Genomic DNA, 17968 nt, shown 5'->3' on the forward strand with positions numbered 1-17968 from the left:
TATCACATCTTCTTATTTTCATATTTTCATATATATGTTTATACATGATTCGTTTAAGTCAATACTTAAGTATGTATGTTAATACTTAAATATGCATGTTTATACTTAAAAATTATGTATATTCGATTTGTTAGACCATTTACCCAACCATATTAATTTATTGATTATTCTCTTTTTCTATATAGATATATTTTTTTATTCTATCTTTTAACTCTATTTCTATATCGCATTCAAAACAAACAATACATATAGATGGAAAGTATGTGAACAGCGGAACTAAGAAAATTAGTTTGATTTTATTTTCTTTGACCAATGAATTCGTTAAACTTACATTGTTTACGACTTATATGGAATGGTTAGTTTGTTGGATGCTTTCTCACTACTCCATATTTCCTTTTATAGACTTTATATAACATGTAAATGTTTGGGTAACATAAAAGGTCTTCTTCACGCTTTATATGTTAATTTATTAATGACATAATAGAAACTAAAAACAAAAATAAATAGATAGAAAGTTCATGTAGATGTTGACGATGGTTATTATTATAAAAATGTTAACTTGGTATATATTTATCGTAGCTGTATACATTGACTATAGCAGATGTATGACCGCTGGGGCCCTCACTAGCTCACTAAGAGTTGACTCGGCCAAGGTTCTGTCGCCGCGGCCGGTCGCGTGACTATATCCCAGTTCACACTACTCACAATACAATACTTCTTCAGAGATTGGAACCTTTAAGTGATTTAGGTAAAATTCGTTTCAATAAGATTCAGAACGAAAAGCTACATTTTTCATCACGCATTCAATGTACCTCCTTACTATCGATCGAATCAGAGAACTCTCAGACTGACTCTTGTTCCTAGGACTTGTTCATTTTGACTTGTGGTTTTCATGCTATCTGGGTGAAATAAACTTAAGTAATTTCAATTAGATTTCCTGGGTTGCATGTGTCATTTTTACTCGTCTCCAGTTGTGTAAATTTTTATTTGAAATTCAGCCTTGTAGTTTTCATGTTTTATACCTTGTAATATCATATTAGAAGCACCATGTTGATGTTGATGTCAGTGCCATGCACTAGCGAATCATATATGCAATTTTTAATCGAAGCATAATTGACGGCGATGGTGGAGATATATCTGTACCAATCTTTTGGAGTCTACAGCTTACAAATGAAGAAAAATTAAATTAAGAAAACAAGAATTAAAATAAAATGAGAAAACCACTAGCTTAAATTCAAATTACGAAAGGAAATTTTGGTTTTATGAAATAATCAATCAATGTTAATTTGAGACAACTTAAAAAAATGTAACTATGGTAGAATTTATTCATATTTATTATTCTTAACATGAATGAAATGTGCCCATAAAACGGAACACCGACAACAGAAAATTAAGTGACGTGACATCGATTTATAAATATTTCGTCACACGATCTAAATACAAATTAGACAAAGATGCAAGATATATCATAACATAAGTCTGAATCAAATATATATTTATTTATTTAAAACAAAACATTGAAATAATTACAATTGGTTTTACTCGGATTACTTCAAATCAATATCTCAATTTCCCACATCAAATCATTGTTCGCGGGGACAGCTGTCGCAGACGATAACGTACACCATTGTATGGAGCGGCTATGTGGTTTATCGACCATTTACAAAATGGAAAAGACAATTTAAAATCAAAGTTATACTGTACTTATCATTCGGAAATATTGTATAATAAAATGTTTGACAAAATATGGAAGTGAACTTGTTGGAAAGATGGAAGAGGAGAGAAGTATGTCCGCTGATCAGAACAGGTGTTGTGAAAGTTTGGTTCAAGAATTTAAGCCAGATAATATCGGATTGGAATATGAAAACCCAGCAGATCTCGTAACACCCCAGGTAGGTCTTTATAAACTATAAGGAACTTATCTATGTCCAAACAGTTACTGTTGTACTGTAGGTTATGTTGTCAAGAGCCCACACACTACTCATCCTCTGTTTGTTTTTAGCTTGGTATGAAAGATCCGTCCACTTCTCTTTTCAATATTATTTCTTTGTAATTTGTTCTAATTAAGTGTATTTACAATTTGGAAATATATTTCTAGTTTTGCTTGAATATCAAGTTACTAATGACTTCAAAGTTTTAAACTTTGAAAGACATGAAAGAAAGCACCAATTGTTTTACAAGGGAAACACAGATCTCACTATTTCAAGTGCGAAGAGACTCAAGATCTTTGATTGTGTATCCTTCTTTTCCAGTTTAAGATCATTGATGGTTTATTGATGAAATGCAGTTTAATATTATTCAAATTAACATATAGGCATGCCAAGACTGGCAGAACCCACAATTTTCATACTAAAGTGTCCGTGTTCTTAGTTCGTACTTTTACAGCTTATTGTAAGGGTGTCCTTTTAAAAGTAAAATCACAAAAATACTGAACTAAGAGGAAAGTCAATTCTGAAAGTCCATAATCACATGGCAAAATCAAATAACAGAACGCATCAAAAACGAATGGACAAAAACTGTCATATTCCTTACTTGGTACATGCATTTTCAAATGTAGAAAATTGTGGATTAAACCTGGTTTTATAGCTTGAAATATTAAAATAGCTTTCCTAAAATTTGCCATTGATTTTAATAGTGTACTTTAAAGCAAGTACATTGTTGTTCCCTATCCTTAAAGTGGTTCAATATTAAGATGTGACATTACAAATGTTAAGTCAGAGTCACATGATTCCGTCATCATTATCAATACTTGTAAAAATGAATACATGATTGATATACACGATACAAAATTGAAAACAAAACTGAAAAAAATAACCTAATATGAACGGAAGCGCGTTTATCTACTCTTGATAGTCATTTCTGAAAGAGCATAACGTTGAACTAAACCGCATCTATACAGAAAGTGCAATACGCACACTATATTTTTTCATCGTTTATCGTGAAAAAATATGTTTTGAAACTCTGAGATAAAAACGAGTTCTGCTACAGCTAAAGACATATCTATTTTGATTTTTCAGCGTATTTTCTCCCCTGCAATAAAAGGAATGGCTGCGATCAAAGAGGATTGTATATTTTATCGTCATGATTTCAAAATTCGTGAATTGTTGTTCATCTTGAACGCATATATTGATAATTGTAACAAATAATTTGGTTTAGCGTTTGTTGATATGACAGTTTTAGTTCGTGTTACGACTTCTGAATTTGGCAGCAATCCCTTTTGGTATCTTTCGCCTCTCTTTTTCAATAGTAATCTGATCACATATTATTGTTAGATTTCATGTATAGTTATAACCACTTAATACACTTATGAATACTATTTTTTTATGTCGACATCGCTTTTACTTCTGAATCACATAATATACCTTAGTTCTTAACTCTGACCAACAATTTAACCTTCATGTGCCTGGTTTCCCCCTTGCGATTATATATACTTTACAATATTGCACTTAAACGGATCTGGTTGTGGAAATCTCAGAACGATAAATTATTTATAAGAATTCTTATGATAATTGCATTTAACGTTTTGTTTTGAAAACATTGAGAAACTCACAACAAATGTATGTTTCTCTGATCTGTATTACTGGAGTATATGATAACAACCCCCAGTTATTACTTGCATTTACTCCCACATAGCTGTTGTATTGACGCTCGCCAATGTAACACACTTTGCCTAGAAATCAGTTATGTTCATTCAATATTCATCGACATTACCCTAACTTTGATTACATCAGTGATATCTATTGAGGGTTCTTAAATAAGCTAATTTGTAAATACAAATGGAATCCGCCTTATTTACATTCACATCAATCCTTACTACAACATTGTAGTAATTGCTGGCGTCTACAACCCGTCATATTTTCGAGAAAAAAACCCACAGAAAATGTCAAGAGAATAGGCACATTTTCGTCTGGGTTCCACTCACAGAAAAGGTTTAAAAAGCTTGATAGAATCCTAGTGTTATTTCAATACATAAGAGCATAAACAGAAATATTTTGGTTGAAACATGTTTTACTTTAGCTTTCAATTTTATAAAAGACGATTTTACAATGCTGTAGCCTTAAATTCCTATTCATATTATCTCATATTGATGTATTAAATATTTTTAAAAGGTAAAACCAATTTTTCATATATTTCTTTGTATTACGGTAACCAATATTCCTATTTATTGATATGTATTATTGTGTTCGACGTGTGTTCAACATGTGTTCTTGATATGTTTATCCTTTCTGTTGTGTGGTTACAGTAATTTGACGTAAAATACGAGCAACATGATGTCATAATTGTTCATAAAGTTTTTGATATGAGTCATTGAAATTTATCATTTGATACTTCAAAGATACTCGATTATCAGTTTCACAAAAGAATCATACCGTATATCGTCGTAAGATGTTTTTTGAAACTAATCACTGACATTTGAAAATGAACCGATAAACTAAATTATATGAAAAATGTACATGATCAGCGTGCCTCCCTTTTTAAACAGCAACAAACAATTTGAAACAAACCAATAACCATACAATCACAAACACCATGCAAATAAGCATAGACACACAATTCAAAATAAATCAAGGAACATTGATATATGACATAAGGTTGAATTTGTATATATATTTTTTCCGGGGATTTGACTTCCGATTAACATGCTTCACCTTGGGCTTTCAGTTTATTTGTTATAACCAATTTCGTTCTTTCTTTCTTTTTTTGATAAACCAATGACAGGGTTTTATCAGAAGTCTACGTAATTGCATTATTATCAATTAAGTTGGTTCACCCACTTGATACTAGATATATAGCGGCTTCCGGAAGACACATTTATTTTTAGCCCATTTCATGTATGCAGCCTTATTAGTCTAATTAGTTTTTGAGATACAACTCCAGTATTGGAATTGATACTCAAAGTATGTTCTAATAGAATGTATAACTTGACCAATCAATATTTATGTACAAAGCTAATTTCCGTTTGGTATAATAATAATACTGTTAGTACATTCTCATTTCCTTGCAATTTCTTTAGTTTAAAGAGTCTTGAATATGTATCTAGTTTGCCGATGGACAAAAGGACAATGCCGTAGCACAAAAATTAAACAACAAAAGAAAATGTTGAACGGATCTGATTATTTATAGTATTGATGGCTCTTGATACAGGTACACTCCGATAAAAAACTTTGCGATACATTGAAATGGCACCATAACTTTTTTCCTTTTTAGTCTCTTTAAACTTTAAGGTAGTACCCACTTTCTAATAGCGTTGGCACAGTGTAACTTCGTATATATGTTGACCTCTGAATGTATTTTGTGATTGTTGCTGTCGTTGGGTTACTGCTCTCTTGATATATTTGACTATTATACTATTACAGTGGCCAATTAATCATAAAGGATATGCGGTGTACCGTGTAACAGTTGCTGTACTGATGGTAGGATGGATAGTAGCCGATCTCATGTACGAATCTCAAAAGTTTTACCATGATAGAATATGGTTATACCTGGTATATGCTACAAACTGGAGTTTCGTGCTATTAGTACTGAGCACGTGTTTTCATGCAGTGTGTGTTATGTTCTATACTACTCGAGCTGCATCCTGTGTAGGTAGGTACAATGAGTATTGATATTTTTAAAATGTTCACCATTACTGAGTTTCTTTGCTTTGAACTTGATAGAATATTCCCAGTCTTTTCATCCTAAATTTTGCTAATGATGGTTGATCCAGAAACGCACGTTTCACACACTATCATGTAAAATTAGTTCCGGGTTTGACGGTGCTGTGAGTATAAATACATCACATTTGCGAGTCGAGCAAGTTATTTATCCTATCATTGAAATAGTATTCAAACTATGTGGTCATGAAGCATACTTATCTAATATCGATAATAAGCAGTTATATGTGTTACATAATTTCTTCTTTTTAAAGCGTTAGACAAATAAAAAGTCTTTCAATATTTAATTCTATGCTATCTTTGATACTTCAGCTTGAAGATTGATTTTCTTCTTGTTTTAAAGCAATGCTAATAAATACCTCGCAACCAAAGCAATTAATTGCAAGCCAAAGACTGAGAAAATTTATCTTGTAGTTCTCAGATACGAATATTAAATACGGATGACAGCTCGGAGGAAAACAAGATCAATAAATTCAATTTAACTCAGACGAATGAATCTTTAGTTAAGCCAAAGATAAGATACAGATTTTAGAAATTAAATTATTTTATTCTAGCAAAAATACCTGACAGACAGACGAATACTAGTACTAGCTAAGGAACCGTCTAAATCCTATATTAGCATAACCTGTTGGCGTCTTAAAATCCTCATGGTTTGTTGTTTCCAGTTTTACCGCGGTTTTTGAATTATCTTGAATTAATTATAAAGTCTACCGGACAAAAATATGCTTTGGTATGCAATTTTTTTGATTTTGATAAAGATGCCCTTCGATGAAAGATTTTACACAAAAACATATAACATATAGAAAAAAACATAAACAATTTTCACTAGTGAACACCAAATTACTATTAAATTATTGATGTGATGGTTTTATGTACAACCAGTAAAACAAACTCTATAACAAGTATAAATTTGATATATCACACAAACAAACAAACAAACAAACAAAACTGGGGACATAAGACATCCACAATGGCTGACTAATGTACAGTATGTGTGGCTTGTTTCATCAGTTTTCTTCATTATGAAATCGTTGTAATCGTGCAGATATTTTGCTAACTAAGAAGCACATTGATTCCACAATAATTGGACATTTAATAAAGTCTAGTACATAGATACGACTTCATACCATTAAATCGACTGAGGCGTGCAAACTATGATAAACGATATAAAATGCCATTAATATCATCAGACGTAACTTATTAGGAAACCAGAACAAAGATAGAGGTTTTTAAGAAGCTGTAGTTTAGATGATAAGCAGAATTTACTTGCTAACACATTTGACCTTTATATATGTCATTGCATTATTGATTCGGAGGATAATTAATGGTCAACCAAAGAGCTGTTTGGTCTAACAATATCGCCCAAATATAACAAGGCTACATCTCATTAATTAAAGTATTATATACTACCATGACTACAATCATCTCGCCTGACCGTTCACGCTGGCATATAAAGCAACGCACTTAAGAATTGGATGCTTCGTTTTGTAACTTCATAGGGTTGTAAAAGCGTTGACCGAAGTACATTTTGTATGAAGGGCGGAAGTTCCGCGCTTCCTTCTAAAAATGTGCACACGGTCAACGCTTTACAACCGTATGAATTTATAAAAAGAAGCATTCAATACTTTTGATTACATTTTTTAGCTAGGATCATGAAAACACGTTTTTTATCAAGTTTTTATTTAATTTATCTGTGCACTTTATTGTGGGACCTCTTGTCATCATAAATGATAAATTTTTTGTGTAATGCAAAACATCGCAAGGAATAACGCGAGATTGCAGTGTAACCAATCAGAATAACATATTATAGTGAAGCATACATCTAATGTAATTACTAGTATAGTGTCTTATTGAACACAAGTAGATGCTTTCAAAAAAAGGCTAGCTTGACATTAACACATCCTTCAAATAATTGACAAGAACAGGATGACAGATATTCTGAGATATGACAGTTGTTAATATTCAAACCACCTTTAAGTAATTTCATTACATTTTCAGAAAAAAAAGCTAATTCGCTCAATCTTCGTTTCTATGGATGTAATGCTACAAGTCAGTCAGAATGTAACAAAGTTGATTATAAATGCGCAATCTACAATAATGCACGACATGTAACACTAATGTTAGTAGTCACAGGCCCATATTGTGTGTTCATTATTTAAAACGGTTTGAATGAGCTAAAATTTGTCAGATAATAGTCGGCACAATTCTATTTGTTCCTTCGGTTGTCATATAATGGTCGGTACAAGTCTATTTGTTCCTGGATTGTCATATAATGGTCGGTACAAGTCTATTTATTCCTGGATTGTCATATAATGGCCGGTACGAGTCTATTTGTTCCTGGATTGTCATATAATGGTCGGTACAAGTCTATTTGTTCCTGGATTGTCATATAATGGTCGGTACAAGTCTATCTGTTCCTGGATTGTCATATAATGGTCGGTACAAGTCTATCTGTTCCTGGATTGTCATATAATGGCCGGTACGAGTCTATTTGTTCCTGGATTTGTCATATAATGGCCGGTACGAGTCTATTTGTTCCTGGATTGTCATATAATGGTCGGTACAAGTCTATTTGTTCCTGGATTGTCATATAATGGCCGGTACGAGTCTATCTGTTCCTGGATTGTCATATAATGGCCGGTACGAGTCTATCTGTTCCTGGATTGTCATATAATGGCCGGTACGAGTCTATTTGTTCCTGGATTTGTCATATAATGGCCGGTACGAGTCTATTTGTTCCTGGATTGTCATATAATGGTCGGTACAAGTCTATTTGTTCCTGGATTGTCATATAATGGCCGGTACGAGTCTATCTGTTCCTGGATTGTCATATAATGGCCGGTACGAGTCTATTTGTTCCTGGATTTGTCATATAATGGCCGGTACGAATCTATTTGTTCCTGGATTGTCATATAATGGCCGGTACGAGTCTATTTGTTCCTTGATTGTCATATAATGGTCGGTACAAGTCTATTTATTCCTGGATTGTCATATAATGGTCGGTACAAGTCTATTTGTTCCTGGATTGTCATATGATGGTCGGTACAAGTCTATTTATTCCTGGATTGTCATATAATGGCCGGTACGAGTCTATTTGTTCCTGGATTGTCATATAATGGTCGGTACAAGTCTATCTGTTCCTGGATTGTCATATAATGGTCGGTACAAGTCTATTTGTTCCTGGATTGTCATATAATGGTCGGTACAAGTCTATTTATTCCTGGATTGTCATATAATGGCCGGTACAAGTCTATTTGTTCCTGGATTGTCATATAATGGTCGGTACAAGTCTATTTGTTCCTGGATTGTCATATAATGGTCGGTACAAGTCTATCTGTTCCTGGATTGTCATATAATGGTCGGTACAAGTCTATCTGTTCCTGGATTGTCATATAATGGCCGGTACGAGTCTATTTGTTCCTGGATTTGTCATATAATGGCCGGTACGAGTCTATTTGTTCCTGGATTGTCATATAATGGCCGGTACGAGTCTATTTGTTCCTTGATTGTCATATAATGGTCGGTACAAGTCTATTTGTTCCTGGATTGTCATATTATTAAGAAATAATTCATGGGGCTTGAATATATCGTGATTTTACCACGGGTTGGCCCTTTATGACAAATATTTTACCCCTGAGCGAAAGCGAGGGGTAAAATATCGGCATAAAGGGACAACCCGTGGTAAAATCTAGATATATTCAAGCCCCCATGATTTATTTCGATTCTGATAGGACACATACGGCAATTCTTTTGGATCGAAGCGCTCTAGGTGTAGGCAAATATTTGCCGTTCCCATAAATAAACGCACTAATAAACTAGCGTAAAAGAACGGAGCATACTGCATAAGTGACATGCTTAAACTATTTAAAATAATGTATTTAGACAGTTTTGGATGAATTTGAATGCTAATTTATTTATATGTCTTATATGATGTACAATTAAGGGCTTTTGCCACATTTTAGCATCATTTGTGTATGTTTCCTTTGATGATTTTCGGATTCGCAAGCGTGTATTTTCCCGTAAAATGCTTATATTCTAACGTCATTGTTCTATGACGTCGGGTATCTCATTCATAAAAAGCATATGACGTGGGAGTACAATCGAAGCGCTCTAGGTGGAGATTATTATTTGCCGTTCTCACAAATTAACTCACTTTTAGATTGGTGTAAAAGAACGGAACAAACAGAAAAAGTGACATGCTCAAACTATTCACAAAACTTATTTAGATAGATTTGGATGAATTTAAATGATAATTAACTTATATGTCTTCTGTGTATAAAAAAATGGGCGTATACCACATTTTAGCATCGTTTGTTGACGTTTCCTTGTTGTGATGAATTTCGTTATCAGAAGCGTGTATTTTCCCGTAAAATGCTAAAATTATAACGTCATCATTCTATGACGTCGGGTACTTCATTCATAAAAAAACATATGACGTGGGAGTACGATCGGAACAGCCAATGCAATATATTCATATTTTACCACGGGTGTGTACTCAAAGCGTTTGAAGGACGTCATGTTAGAATGATCGGTACAAGTCTATTTGTTCCTGGATTGTCATATAATGGTCGGTACAAGTCTATTTGTTCCTGGATTGTCATATAATGGTCGGTACAAGTCTATTTGTTCCTGGATTGTCATATAATGGTCGGTACAAGTCTATTTGTTCCTGGATTGTCATATAATGGTCGGTACAAGTCTATTTGTTCCTGGATTGTCATATAATGGTCGGTACAAGTCTATCTGTTCCTGGATTGTCATATAATGGTCGGTACAAGTCTATCTGTTCCTGGATTGTCATATAATGGTCGGTACAAGTCTATTTGTTCCTGGATTGCCATATAATGGTCGGTACAAGTCTATTTGTTCCTGGATTGTCATATAATGGTCGGTACAAGTCTATTTGTTTCTGGATTGTCATATTGTTATATATATCCTCTGGATTCTAAATGTTGGTAACCCGTTAACAAACTCGGTAAGTTATATTCTCCCTGTTATTTATAACTAGAGGCTCTAAAGAGCCTGTGTCGCTCACCTTGGTGTATGTGAATTAAACAAAGGAAGCAGACAATTCATGACAAAATTGTGTTTAGGTTATTGTGATGTGTTTGTACATCTTACTTTACTGAACATTCTTGCTGCTTACAATTATCTCTATCTATAAAGAACTTGTCCGTGTAGTTTCAGTGGAAAATGTTAGTAAACATTTACAAATTTTATGAAAATTGTTAAAAATTGATTATAAAGGACCAATAACTTCTTAGGGGGTCAATTGACCATTTTGGTCATTTTGTCTCATTTGTGAGTCTTAAATTGCTGTACATTATTGCTGTTTACAGTTTATCTTCATCTATAATAATATTCAAGATAATAACCCAAAACAACAAAATTTCCTTTAAATTGCCAATTTAGGGGCAGCAACCTAACAACGAGTTGTCCGATTCAGGGCAGATAGATCTTGACCAGATTAACAATTTAACCCCTTGTCAGATTTGCTCTAAATGCTTTGGTTTTTAAGTTATAAGCCAAAAACTGCATTTTACCCCTATGTTCTATTTTCAACCGTAGCGGCCATCTTGGTTGGTTTGCCCGGTCACAAAACACAATTTTTAAACTAGATAGCCTAATACATTTGTAATAATGATTCTGGCTATGTTTGGTAAAATTTGGCCCAGTAGTTTCAGAGGAGAAGATTTTTGTAAAAGTTAACTAAGATTTATGAAAAATGGTTAAAAATTGACTATAAAGGGCAATACCTCCTAAAGGGGTCAACTGACCATTTTGGTCCCGTTGACTTATTTGTAAATCTTACTTTGCTGAACATTTTTGCTTTTAACAGTTTATCTCTATCCATAATAATATTCAAGATAATATCCAAAACAGCAAAATTTCCTTAAAATTACCAATTCAGGGGCAGCAACCCAACAACGGGTTTTCCCATTTATCTTTAAATTTCAGGGCAGATAGATCTTGACCAGATAAACAATTTTACCCCTTGTCAGATTTGCTCTAAATGCTTTGGTTTTTGATTAATAACCAAAAACTGCATTTAACCTCAATGTTCTATTTTTAGCCGTGGCGGCCATCTTGTTTGGTTGGCCAGGTAAAAAAACACAGTTTTTAAACTAGATACATCAATGATGATTGTGGCTAAGTTTGGTAAAATTTGGCTTAGTAGTTTCAGAGGAGAAGATTTTTGTAAAAGTTAACGACGACGGACGCAGGACGACGACGACGACGACGACGACGGACGCCGGACGCCAAGTGATGGGAAAAGCTCACTTGGCCTTTTAGGACAGGTGAGCTAAATTGTGAAATAATGAATGAGTTTTGATAAATCCACAACTGAAATCAAACAAACCACACGTTGATTATAAAAAAAAGCCACATAAGCAACTGGTAGGATAAGTATAATTCAGCCCAGTACAAGAGAAATAAATATACTCATCTGTGGTATAATGCTCATTTATTTCAAGCACATTTTTCTGTCGGTCTTCATTATCAAAGATATAATATAAATTCAGGGTTTGGAAATGACTTTCCGGAAATTGATATTCAATGCTTGAAGGATGATTGTGCTACGAACCTTCCATACACACATCGTTACAACATTGGAGAACATAATTGATTGTTAAGACATTCAAATGTGTATTTTCTGAAGTGAGAGACTTATTATAAATCACTTTGTAATTGTCAGCTTTTAGGAAGAACTTAATGTAAAAACACTATCAGTGGTGGCAGCATAATCTCTAGAAATACAGTCTTATTGATTTTCATGTCATTAGTTGTCTAGAAAATGAAAATAAATTGAGTTTTGGAATGTGAAAGGTTGATATTATGTTTAAACATGTCTCTATACATAATCACTCATAAAGTAGTGAATACAAACATAAAGTACTGTTTCAATTTAACTTTGACCATACTAGGCATAAGAGATAATTACTAGCATTAGTGTACCTGGAGAATTTGATTTTACGCATTTTAGAACGTTACCACTTTTAATGGGACTTGTCTTTTTTACTGTCATTTTCTACCAAAAAACTCACTATTAAGGAATGTTTCTTAAAAGTCCAAAACGCGAGACACGATTGTCACAAATGAAAACGAGAGTCGACAGGTACCAATTGACATTCAAACCTACAAGTTGAAAATAAACTGACAACGCTGTGACAAAAAAGGAAAGAAAAAGACCAAAGCACAAAAAACTATTCAAAAATACAACACAGGAAAACTAGACTGGGCAACACAAACCTTGCCAACACCAGATATAATCCTATGTGCTCTGAGAGAGTTAGCAGATCCTGCTCCATACATGGCACCCCAACGTGTTTCTCTTGTTAGTACAAAGCTTGTGATGAGCATAATTATGCTGGTCACATTCGAGGGAAAGGAGGAAATTCACTTTACAAGTGTGACAATGATATCATTATCACCACGACAACATTAAATTCCCTATTATGATTGGATTGAAATACATTGTCACTCAACTGGTAACGTTGCCGCCTTAATAAAATTTCTGATAAAACAGTGTCTGATATTTTCAACAGTCCTAGCAAGTCGCTTTCTTGATTTTCTCGATCCTTTATACTCTTCTTCTTTTCCGATTCACTAATTCTAAGAATGAGACAACATTGGTCTTAGTGTCGGAAACGATTTTGGTTTGGCCTTTTTGATTTGATACTACCAAACGAGAAATATACCTTATGGATTCTCGAGTGAATTTAGTGTAGATTATTCAATATTCTAAACGGTGTACATGTGTTCTTTAAAATATTTATTGATTAATATGTTAGTTTACTAATATGAAACACATCTGCATTGATATTGTATGCATAATTTAGAATTTACATTTATTTTGGAATAAATTAAAAAGATTTAAAGAAAGACATTGTATTTTCTTTTGCAGATAGACAGTCGTTTGAAAAGATGCCACCATCTTTAAAGCTTCAATGGGTTCTTCAAAATCTAGGCTATAATTCTGCAATAGTAGTGACTATATCTTACTGGTCATTCATAGCCTTTCTTGACCATACAGGTATATTTCATTAGAATTTGAAAGGGTTTTGTAATACAACTACATTCAAGATTGAAATATTATAAGAAATAGAATGATCTGCAATTCCATCATCGCTATTTAGATACTTGAAAGTTAAGTAAAACGTGAATGAATAGAAATAAAGCCGAATGAAGTGAACCTTGTTGTGTTCCAATCTGACCTTCACCTTAAACGACGTAAAATTACAATCTGAACATTAACTGAAGTGATAAGTTTAACTTTGACAGCTGTCCTACGAATATGTATAAACGAAGTAAAATATACAGTTTAAGGTATTTAACATATATTTTTGCTTCTATTTTCAGCAATCCTTATGACAGACATGAGCCGATTGAAGCACACTCTAAACACAGTATTTGTTATCTTTGATTTAATGATATCAGCAACACCAATCCGGATTTTACACATGTTTATTCCAGTCATGTTGGGGTCTATATATTCGCTTTTTAACGCACTCTACTTCCTGAATAACGGAACAATTTTAGAGGGAAGACACTACGCGTACAACGTTCTAAACTGGGATCATCCTCAGGAAGCTGTAATCACATGTATGTTATGCATGATTGAATCCGTGCTAAGTCAAATTATTTTGTACGAATTGTATAAATTCAGGCGTTGGATATATTCAAAAACATTCTTTGGACGAGAGAATGAACCGTATTCTGAAATGCAAAGCATAATGACAGAAACTCCGAAGTATTCAACTATGGGAAAGGACCAGCAACCAGATTTTTCTTGATACAAACTGCTCCTTAGCCTAGGATTTAATTGTAACGACATTTTGTTTGTAATACTTAAGTATTTTAATAATCACTCATATTTCTTAAAGATGATTGTTATTCAGTAGTATGATTGACATACTTATATAGATATATACCAATATGTAGATTTGAAATTAAAAGCAGTGTCTAGCTAAATTAAATCTGTGAACAGTAAGCACTGACTAAAAGTTGTGTTTCATTCATGACAATTTGTATTGACCTATAATGACCTACGTTTACAAATTATGACTTGGATGGAGTTGTCACATTGGCACTCATACCACATCTTCCTATATATATTTAACATTAAAACTCAATATCAACTTAGCAGACACTGCTATTTTCAGTGTTTGGTACATGTTGGCTATCACTGGGAACAACATAGAAGGCTATGGGGAATAACCAGAGTACTCTTTTTGTAAGAAAACACCGTCAAACATCCAAACATACTATCCACACTAATTTGTGTCCACACTTATTATTATTTACATATATAGATATACCAGGGACATATAATACATATATGTATTATATGTCTCATATAATACATATATGTATTATATATGTCTCTGGATATACTATGATTGACCTTAATATTTCTTTAAAATGTGTTTTATTCAGTTTCATACATGAAAGTATTATATTGATAAAATATTTCCATGGATTGACATAATATGATTGACCGTAATATAAATGATAAAGGTGGTACTTAACAATTTGAATAAAATAAATTTGGCTGCTAAATTTTTATGAAATTTTGACAAAATATTTACTTTACCAGTTGCATGACAAAAATATCAAGATTTCAAGAAATTTGAACCACTCAATTTACCGGAATAATTTCATCAACTATAAGTAGTTTGACAGACACTTGTGAAAAAAACGTGCAGTGTTTTAAAAAGTATCTTTTTTAAATTCTATCCCCCCTTAATCAGATCAAATAATGGAGGAAACAAGGTTCTGCATTCAAAAGAATGATATGGTATGCTTTGCTCATGCTCAAGAGAGGGATCTGGTATATAATACTTACTACAATAGTTTTGTTAAATCAAGTGTTACTGTATCTAGTTGTATACTGTCAATATGTAGTAAAGCTTTATTTTTATAAGTGTTGGCTGTGCATGTAAATGAACGATGTATTTATCTTTAGTATTACTTTTCTATATCAACTTTATAGCACACTCTGAACTAACAACAATATTATACTCATTTAATTAAGTAGTCGCCTTGGATTGAACATGACGATTATGGTTTATATGACGTTTTAATGAATCAATTGTTTATATAATTAGTTTATTGTTTTGTCATTCTAAATCCCATTGAAGAGGTTAGTAGAATGTCATTATGTAGCATTGACTGCTGAAATATTTCAGTTTGTAATGTTCTTTAAATAGAACATCTTCAAACTGTAAAGGTCTAAAATAATGCTTGTAATTATAGTCTATTGATTGGTGACAACAATTTTAAAAGTACACCAGTAAAGTCCAAGGTTGGGAAATGATAGCTTGTTGTTTGGTGTGAGCCAAAGCTCCGTGTTGAAGGCCGTACCTTGACCTAAAATGGTTTACTTTTATAAATTGTTATTTGGCTGGAGAGTTGTCTCATTGGCACTCATACCACATCTTCCTATATTTATATGATAATTCAGTTTCTAACTCTATTTGACTATCGTAAATCACCGGTTGGACTTATGTTATGCAGACATATTCGATCGGTTGATGTAGAATTGATTTAGGTTCGCCTATAATTTATTCTTTTTATAGAGACAATCTGTTTATTAGAACTTGATAATTGTGTCATTATATTTATTTTTACGAGACACGCTTTAATGTATGATACGTATAAAAATTAAAATCAGTTAAATGATGTTTTAAAGTAATCTGTATGTATTTTATTTATTCACGACGACTACGAGTGCAAGAATAGTAATGCAAAAGTTGCATAACTCTGTGTTGCAGCCAATATGACCAGTGTTGTTTAGATGATTTTCTCAGTTACTATATGTTAGATTCTGTTAACCCTTTTGGCGTCAGTGATGGTTTTTTTTACAGATTCCAATCGGAAAGGCGATGTTGCACCGTCTTTGGACACGCGATTTTTTTTGTCAGTTTGTTGTGCGCCATAGAGACAGTTCAAGAAATTCTTTCAATTTAAGTATTTAATAAAATTTAGAATGGAAATGGGGAATGTGTCAAAGAGAAAACAACCCGACCACAGAACAAACAACAGAAGGTCACCAATACGTCTTCAATGCAGCGAGAAATTCCTACACCCTTCAGCTGGTCCCAAAACAAATATATATAACTAGTTTACTACTTAAGAAGGAAAGCCGATGATTAAACAAATATCTAGGCTGAGCTTGTTTCAGGAAATTCTTTCTATATTTATGTACAAATTCTCTGATTTAGCGCACATGTAAAAGGCAATTCTGTAAAATTTGTCAAATTTGTGTCTTTCTTGTAATGAAAGAACATAAACAACTACTTTATAAATTCGGATTTACTAATGCTATTTAACTTTGCTTACATGGGGTCTTAAATTGTCAAGATGAATCAAATAATTTTGTATGATTAAAACAAACCGAGTGCATTCAGAATTTGGCATTTAATACGTGTGGTTGCCATTTGTTTGATATGTTTTGTCAGTTGATTTTGCCATTTGATTAGGGACTTTCCGATTGAACTTTCGTCGGAGTTTAGTATTTTTATGATTTTACTTTTTTCACATATGTTCATATTATAATTTTGATGATATTTTTGCGCAACATGTAGTTTCGGCAACATGGTTTATCTAAGTGTAATCCCTCTCAACTGTCGTTTAATGAAATTTATGTATTATTTCATTTTTTCAAGAAAATGTTAAGTTTTTTTTTTTTTGCGAATTGGCATCCTAACTTTGATAAAAATATTTCGTCGTTCATATTCTGCTACATTCGATAACCATGTAATGTACTGCCTAATGAAATGTGTGTACCTGTTCGTTACAATCATTATATAATTTAACCTAATGACATGCATACCCGTTTGTAATAATCATTGTAAAACTAAACCTTTTTTCAATGTAAAAAAATATAAACATTGATGTTGCTGCTTCCAAATTTTGTTTAAAATATATATTTCATTATTATTATTATCATATACTTGTTAAGATTTCCACTTTTCTGTTGAATTTATTTTGGTATAAAGTGTTGAATAAACGTTGTTAAAGTTCGCATTGTTCATATTACTTTTCCAAAAGTTTGACTTTGATCGTAACCACAAGGTCACCAAGATAAGTTATCTCTTCTGGTGCATGTGATATCACTTCCGATATTGTCCAATCATGTAAAAGAGGGACGAAAAGATACCAGAGAGACATTCAAACATGTATATAAATCGATTCAAATTCAAAAGTAAAAACAAGTGACAACGCTTTGGCTGAAAAAGAAAAGATCAACATGAATATGTTATTTCATAAAACAAGGTATACATCGACACCCCCTTGAAGCATCGATTTTC

The 17968-nt window shown here is 32.8% G+C and overlaps 1 protein-coding gene across 1 annotated transcript; it reads left to right on the top strand.

Annotated features, from left to right (window-relative positions):
- Window positions 1-1479: 1479 nt before the first annotated feature.
- Window positions 1480-14982, top strand: LOC134706971 (protein rolling stone-like). Its single transcript, XM_063566376.1, has 4 exons — window positions 1480-1892; window positions 5358-5586; window positions 13561-13689; window positions 14016-14982. Exons 1-4 carry the CDS (start codon window positions 1770-1772, stop codon window positions 14447-14449), a joined length of 915 nt encoding a protein of 304 aa, XP_063422446.1. The 5' UTR covers window positions 1480-1769; the 3' UTR covers window positions 14450-14982.
- Window positions 14983-17968: the final 2986 nt, after the last annotated feature.

This window comes from Mytilus trossulus, chromosome 1 (genome assembly GCF_036588685.1).
Source record: "Mytilus trossulus isolate FHL-02 chromosome 1, PNRI_Mtr1.1.1.hap1, whole genome shotgun sequence".
In the NCBI taxonomy this organism is placed as follows: domain Eukaryota; kingdom Metazoa; phylum Mollusca; class Bivalvia; order Mytilida; family Mytilidae; genus Mytilus; species Mytilus trossulus.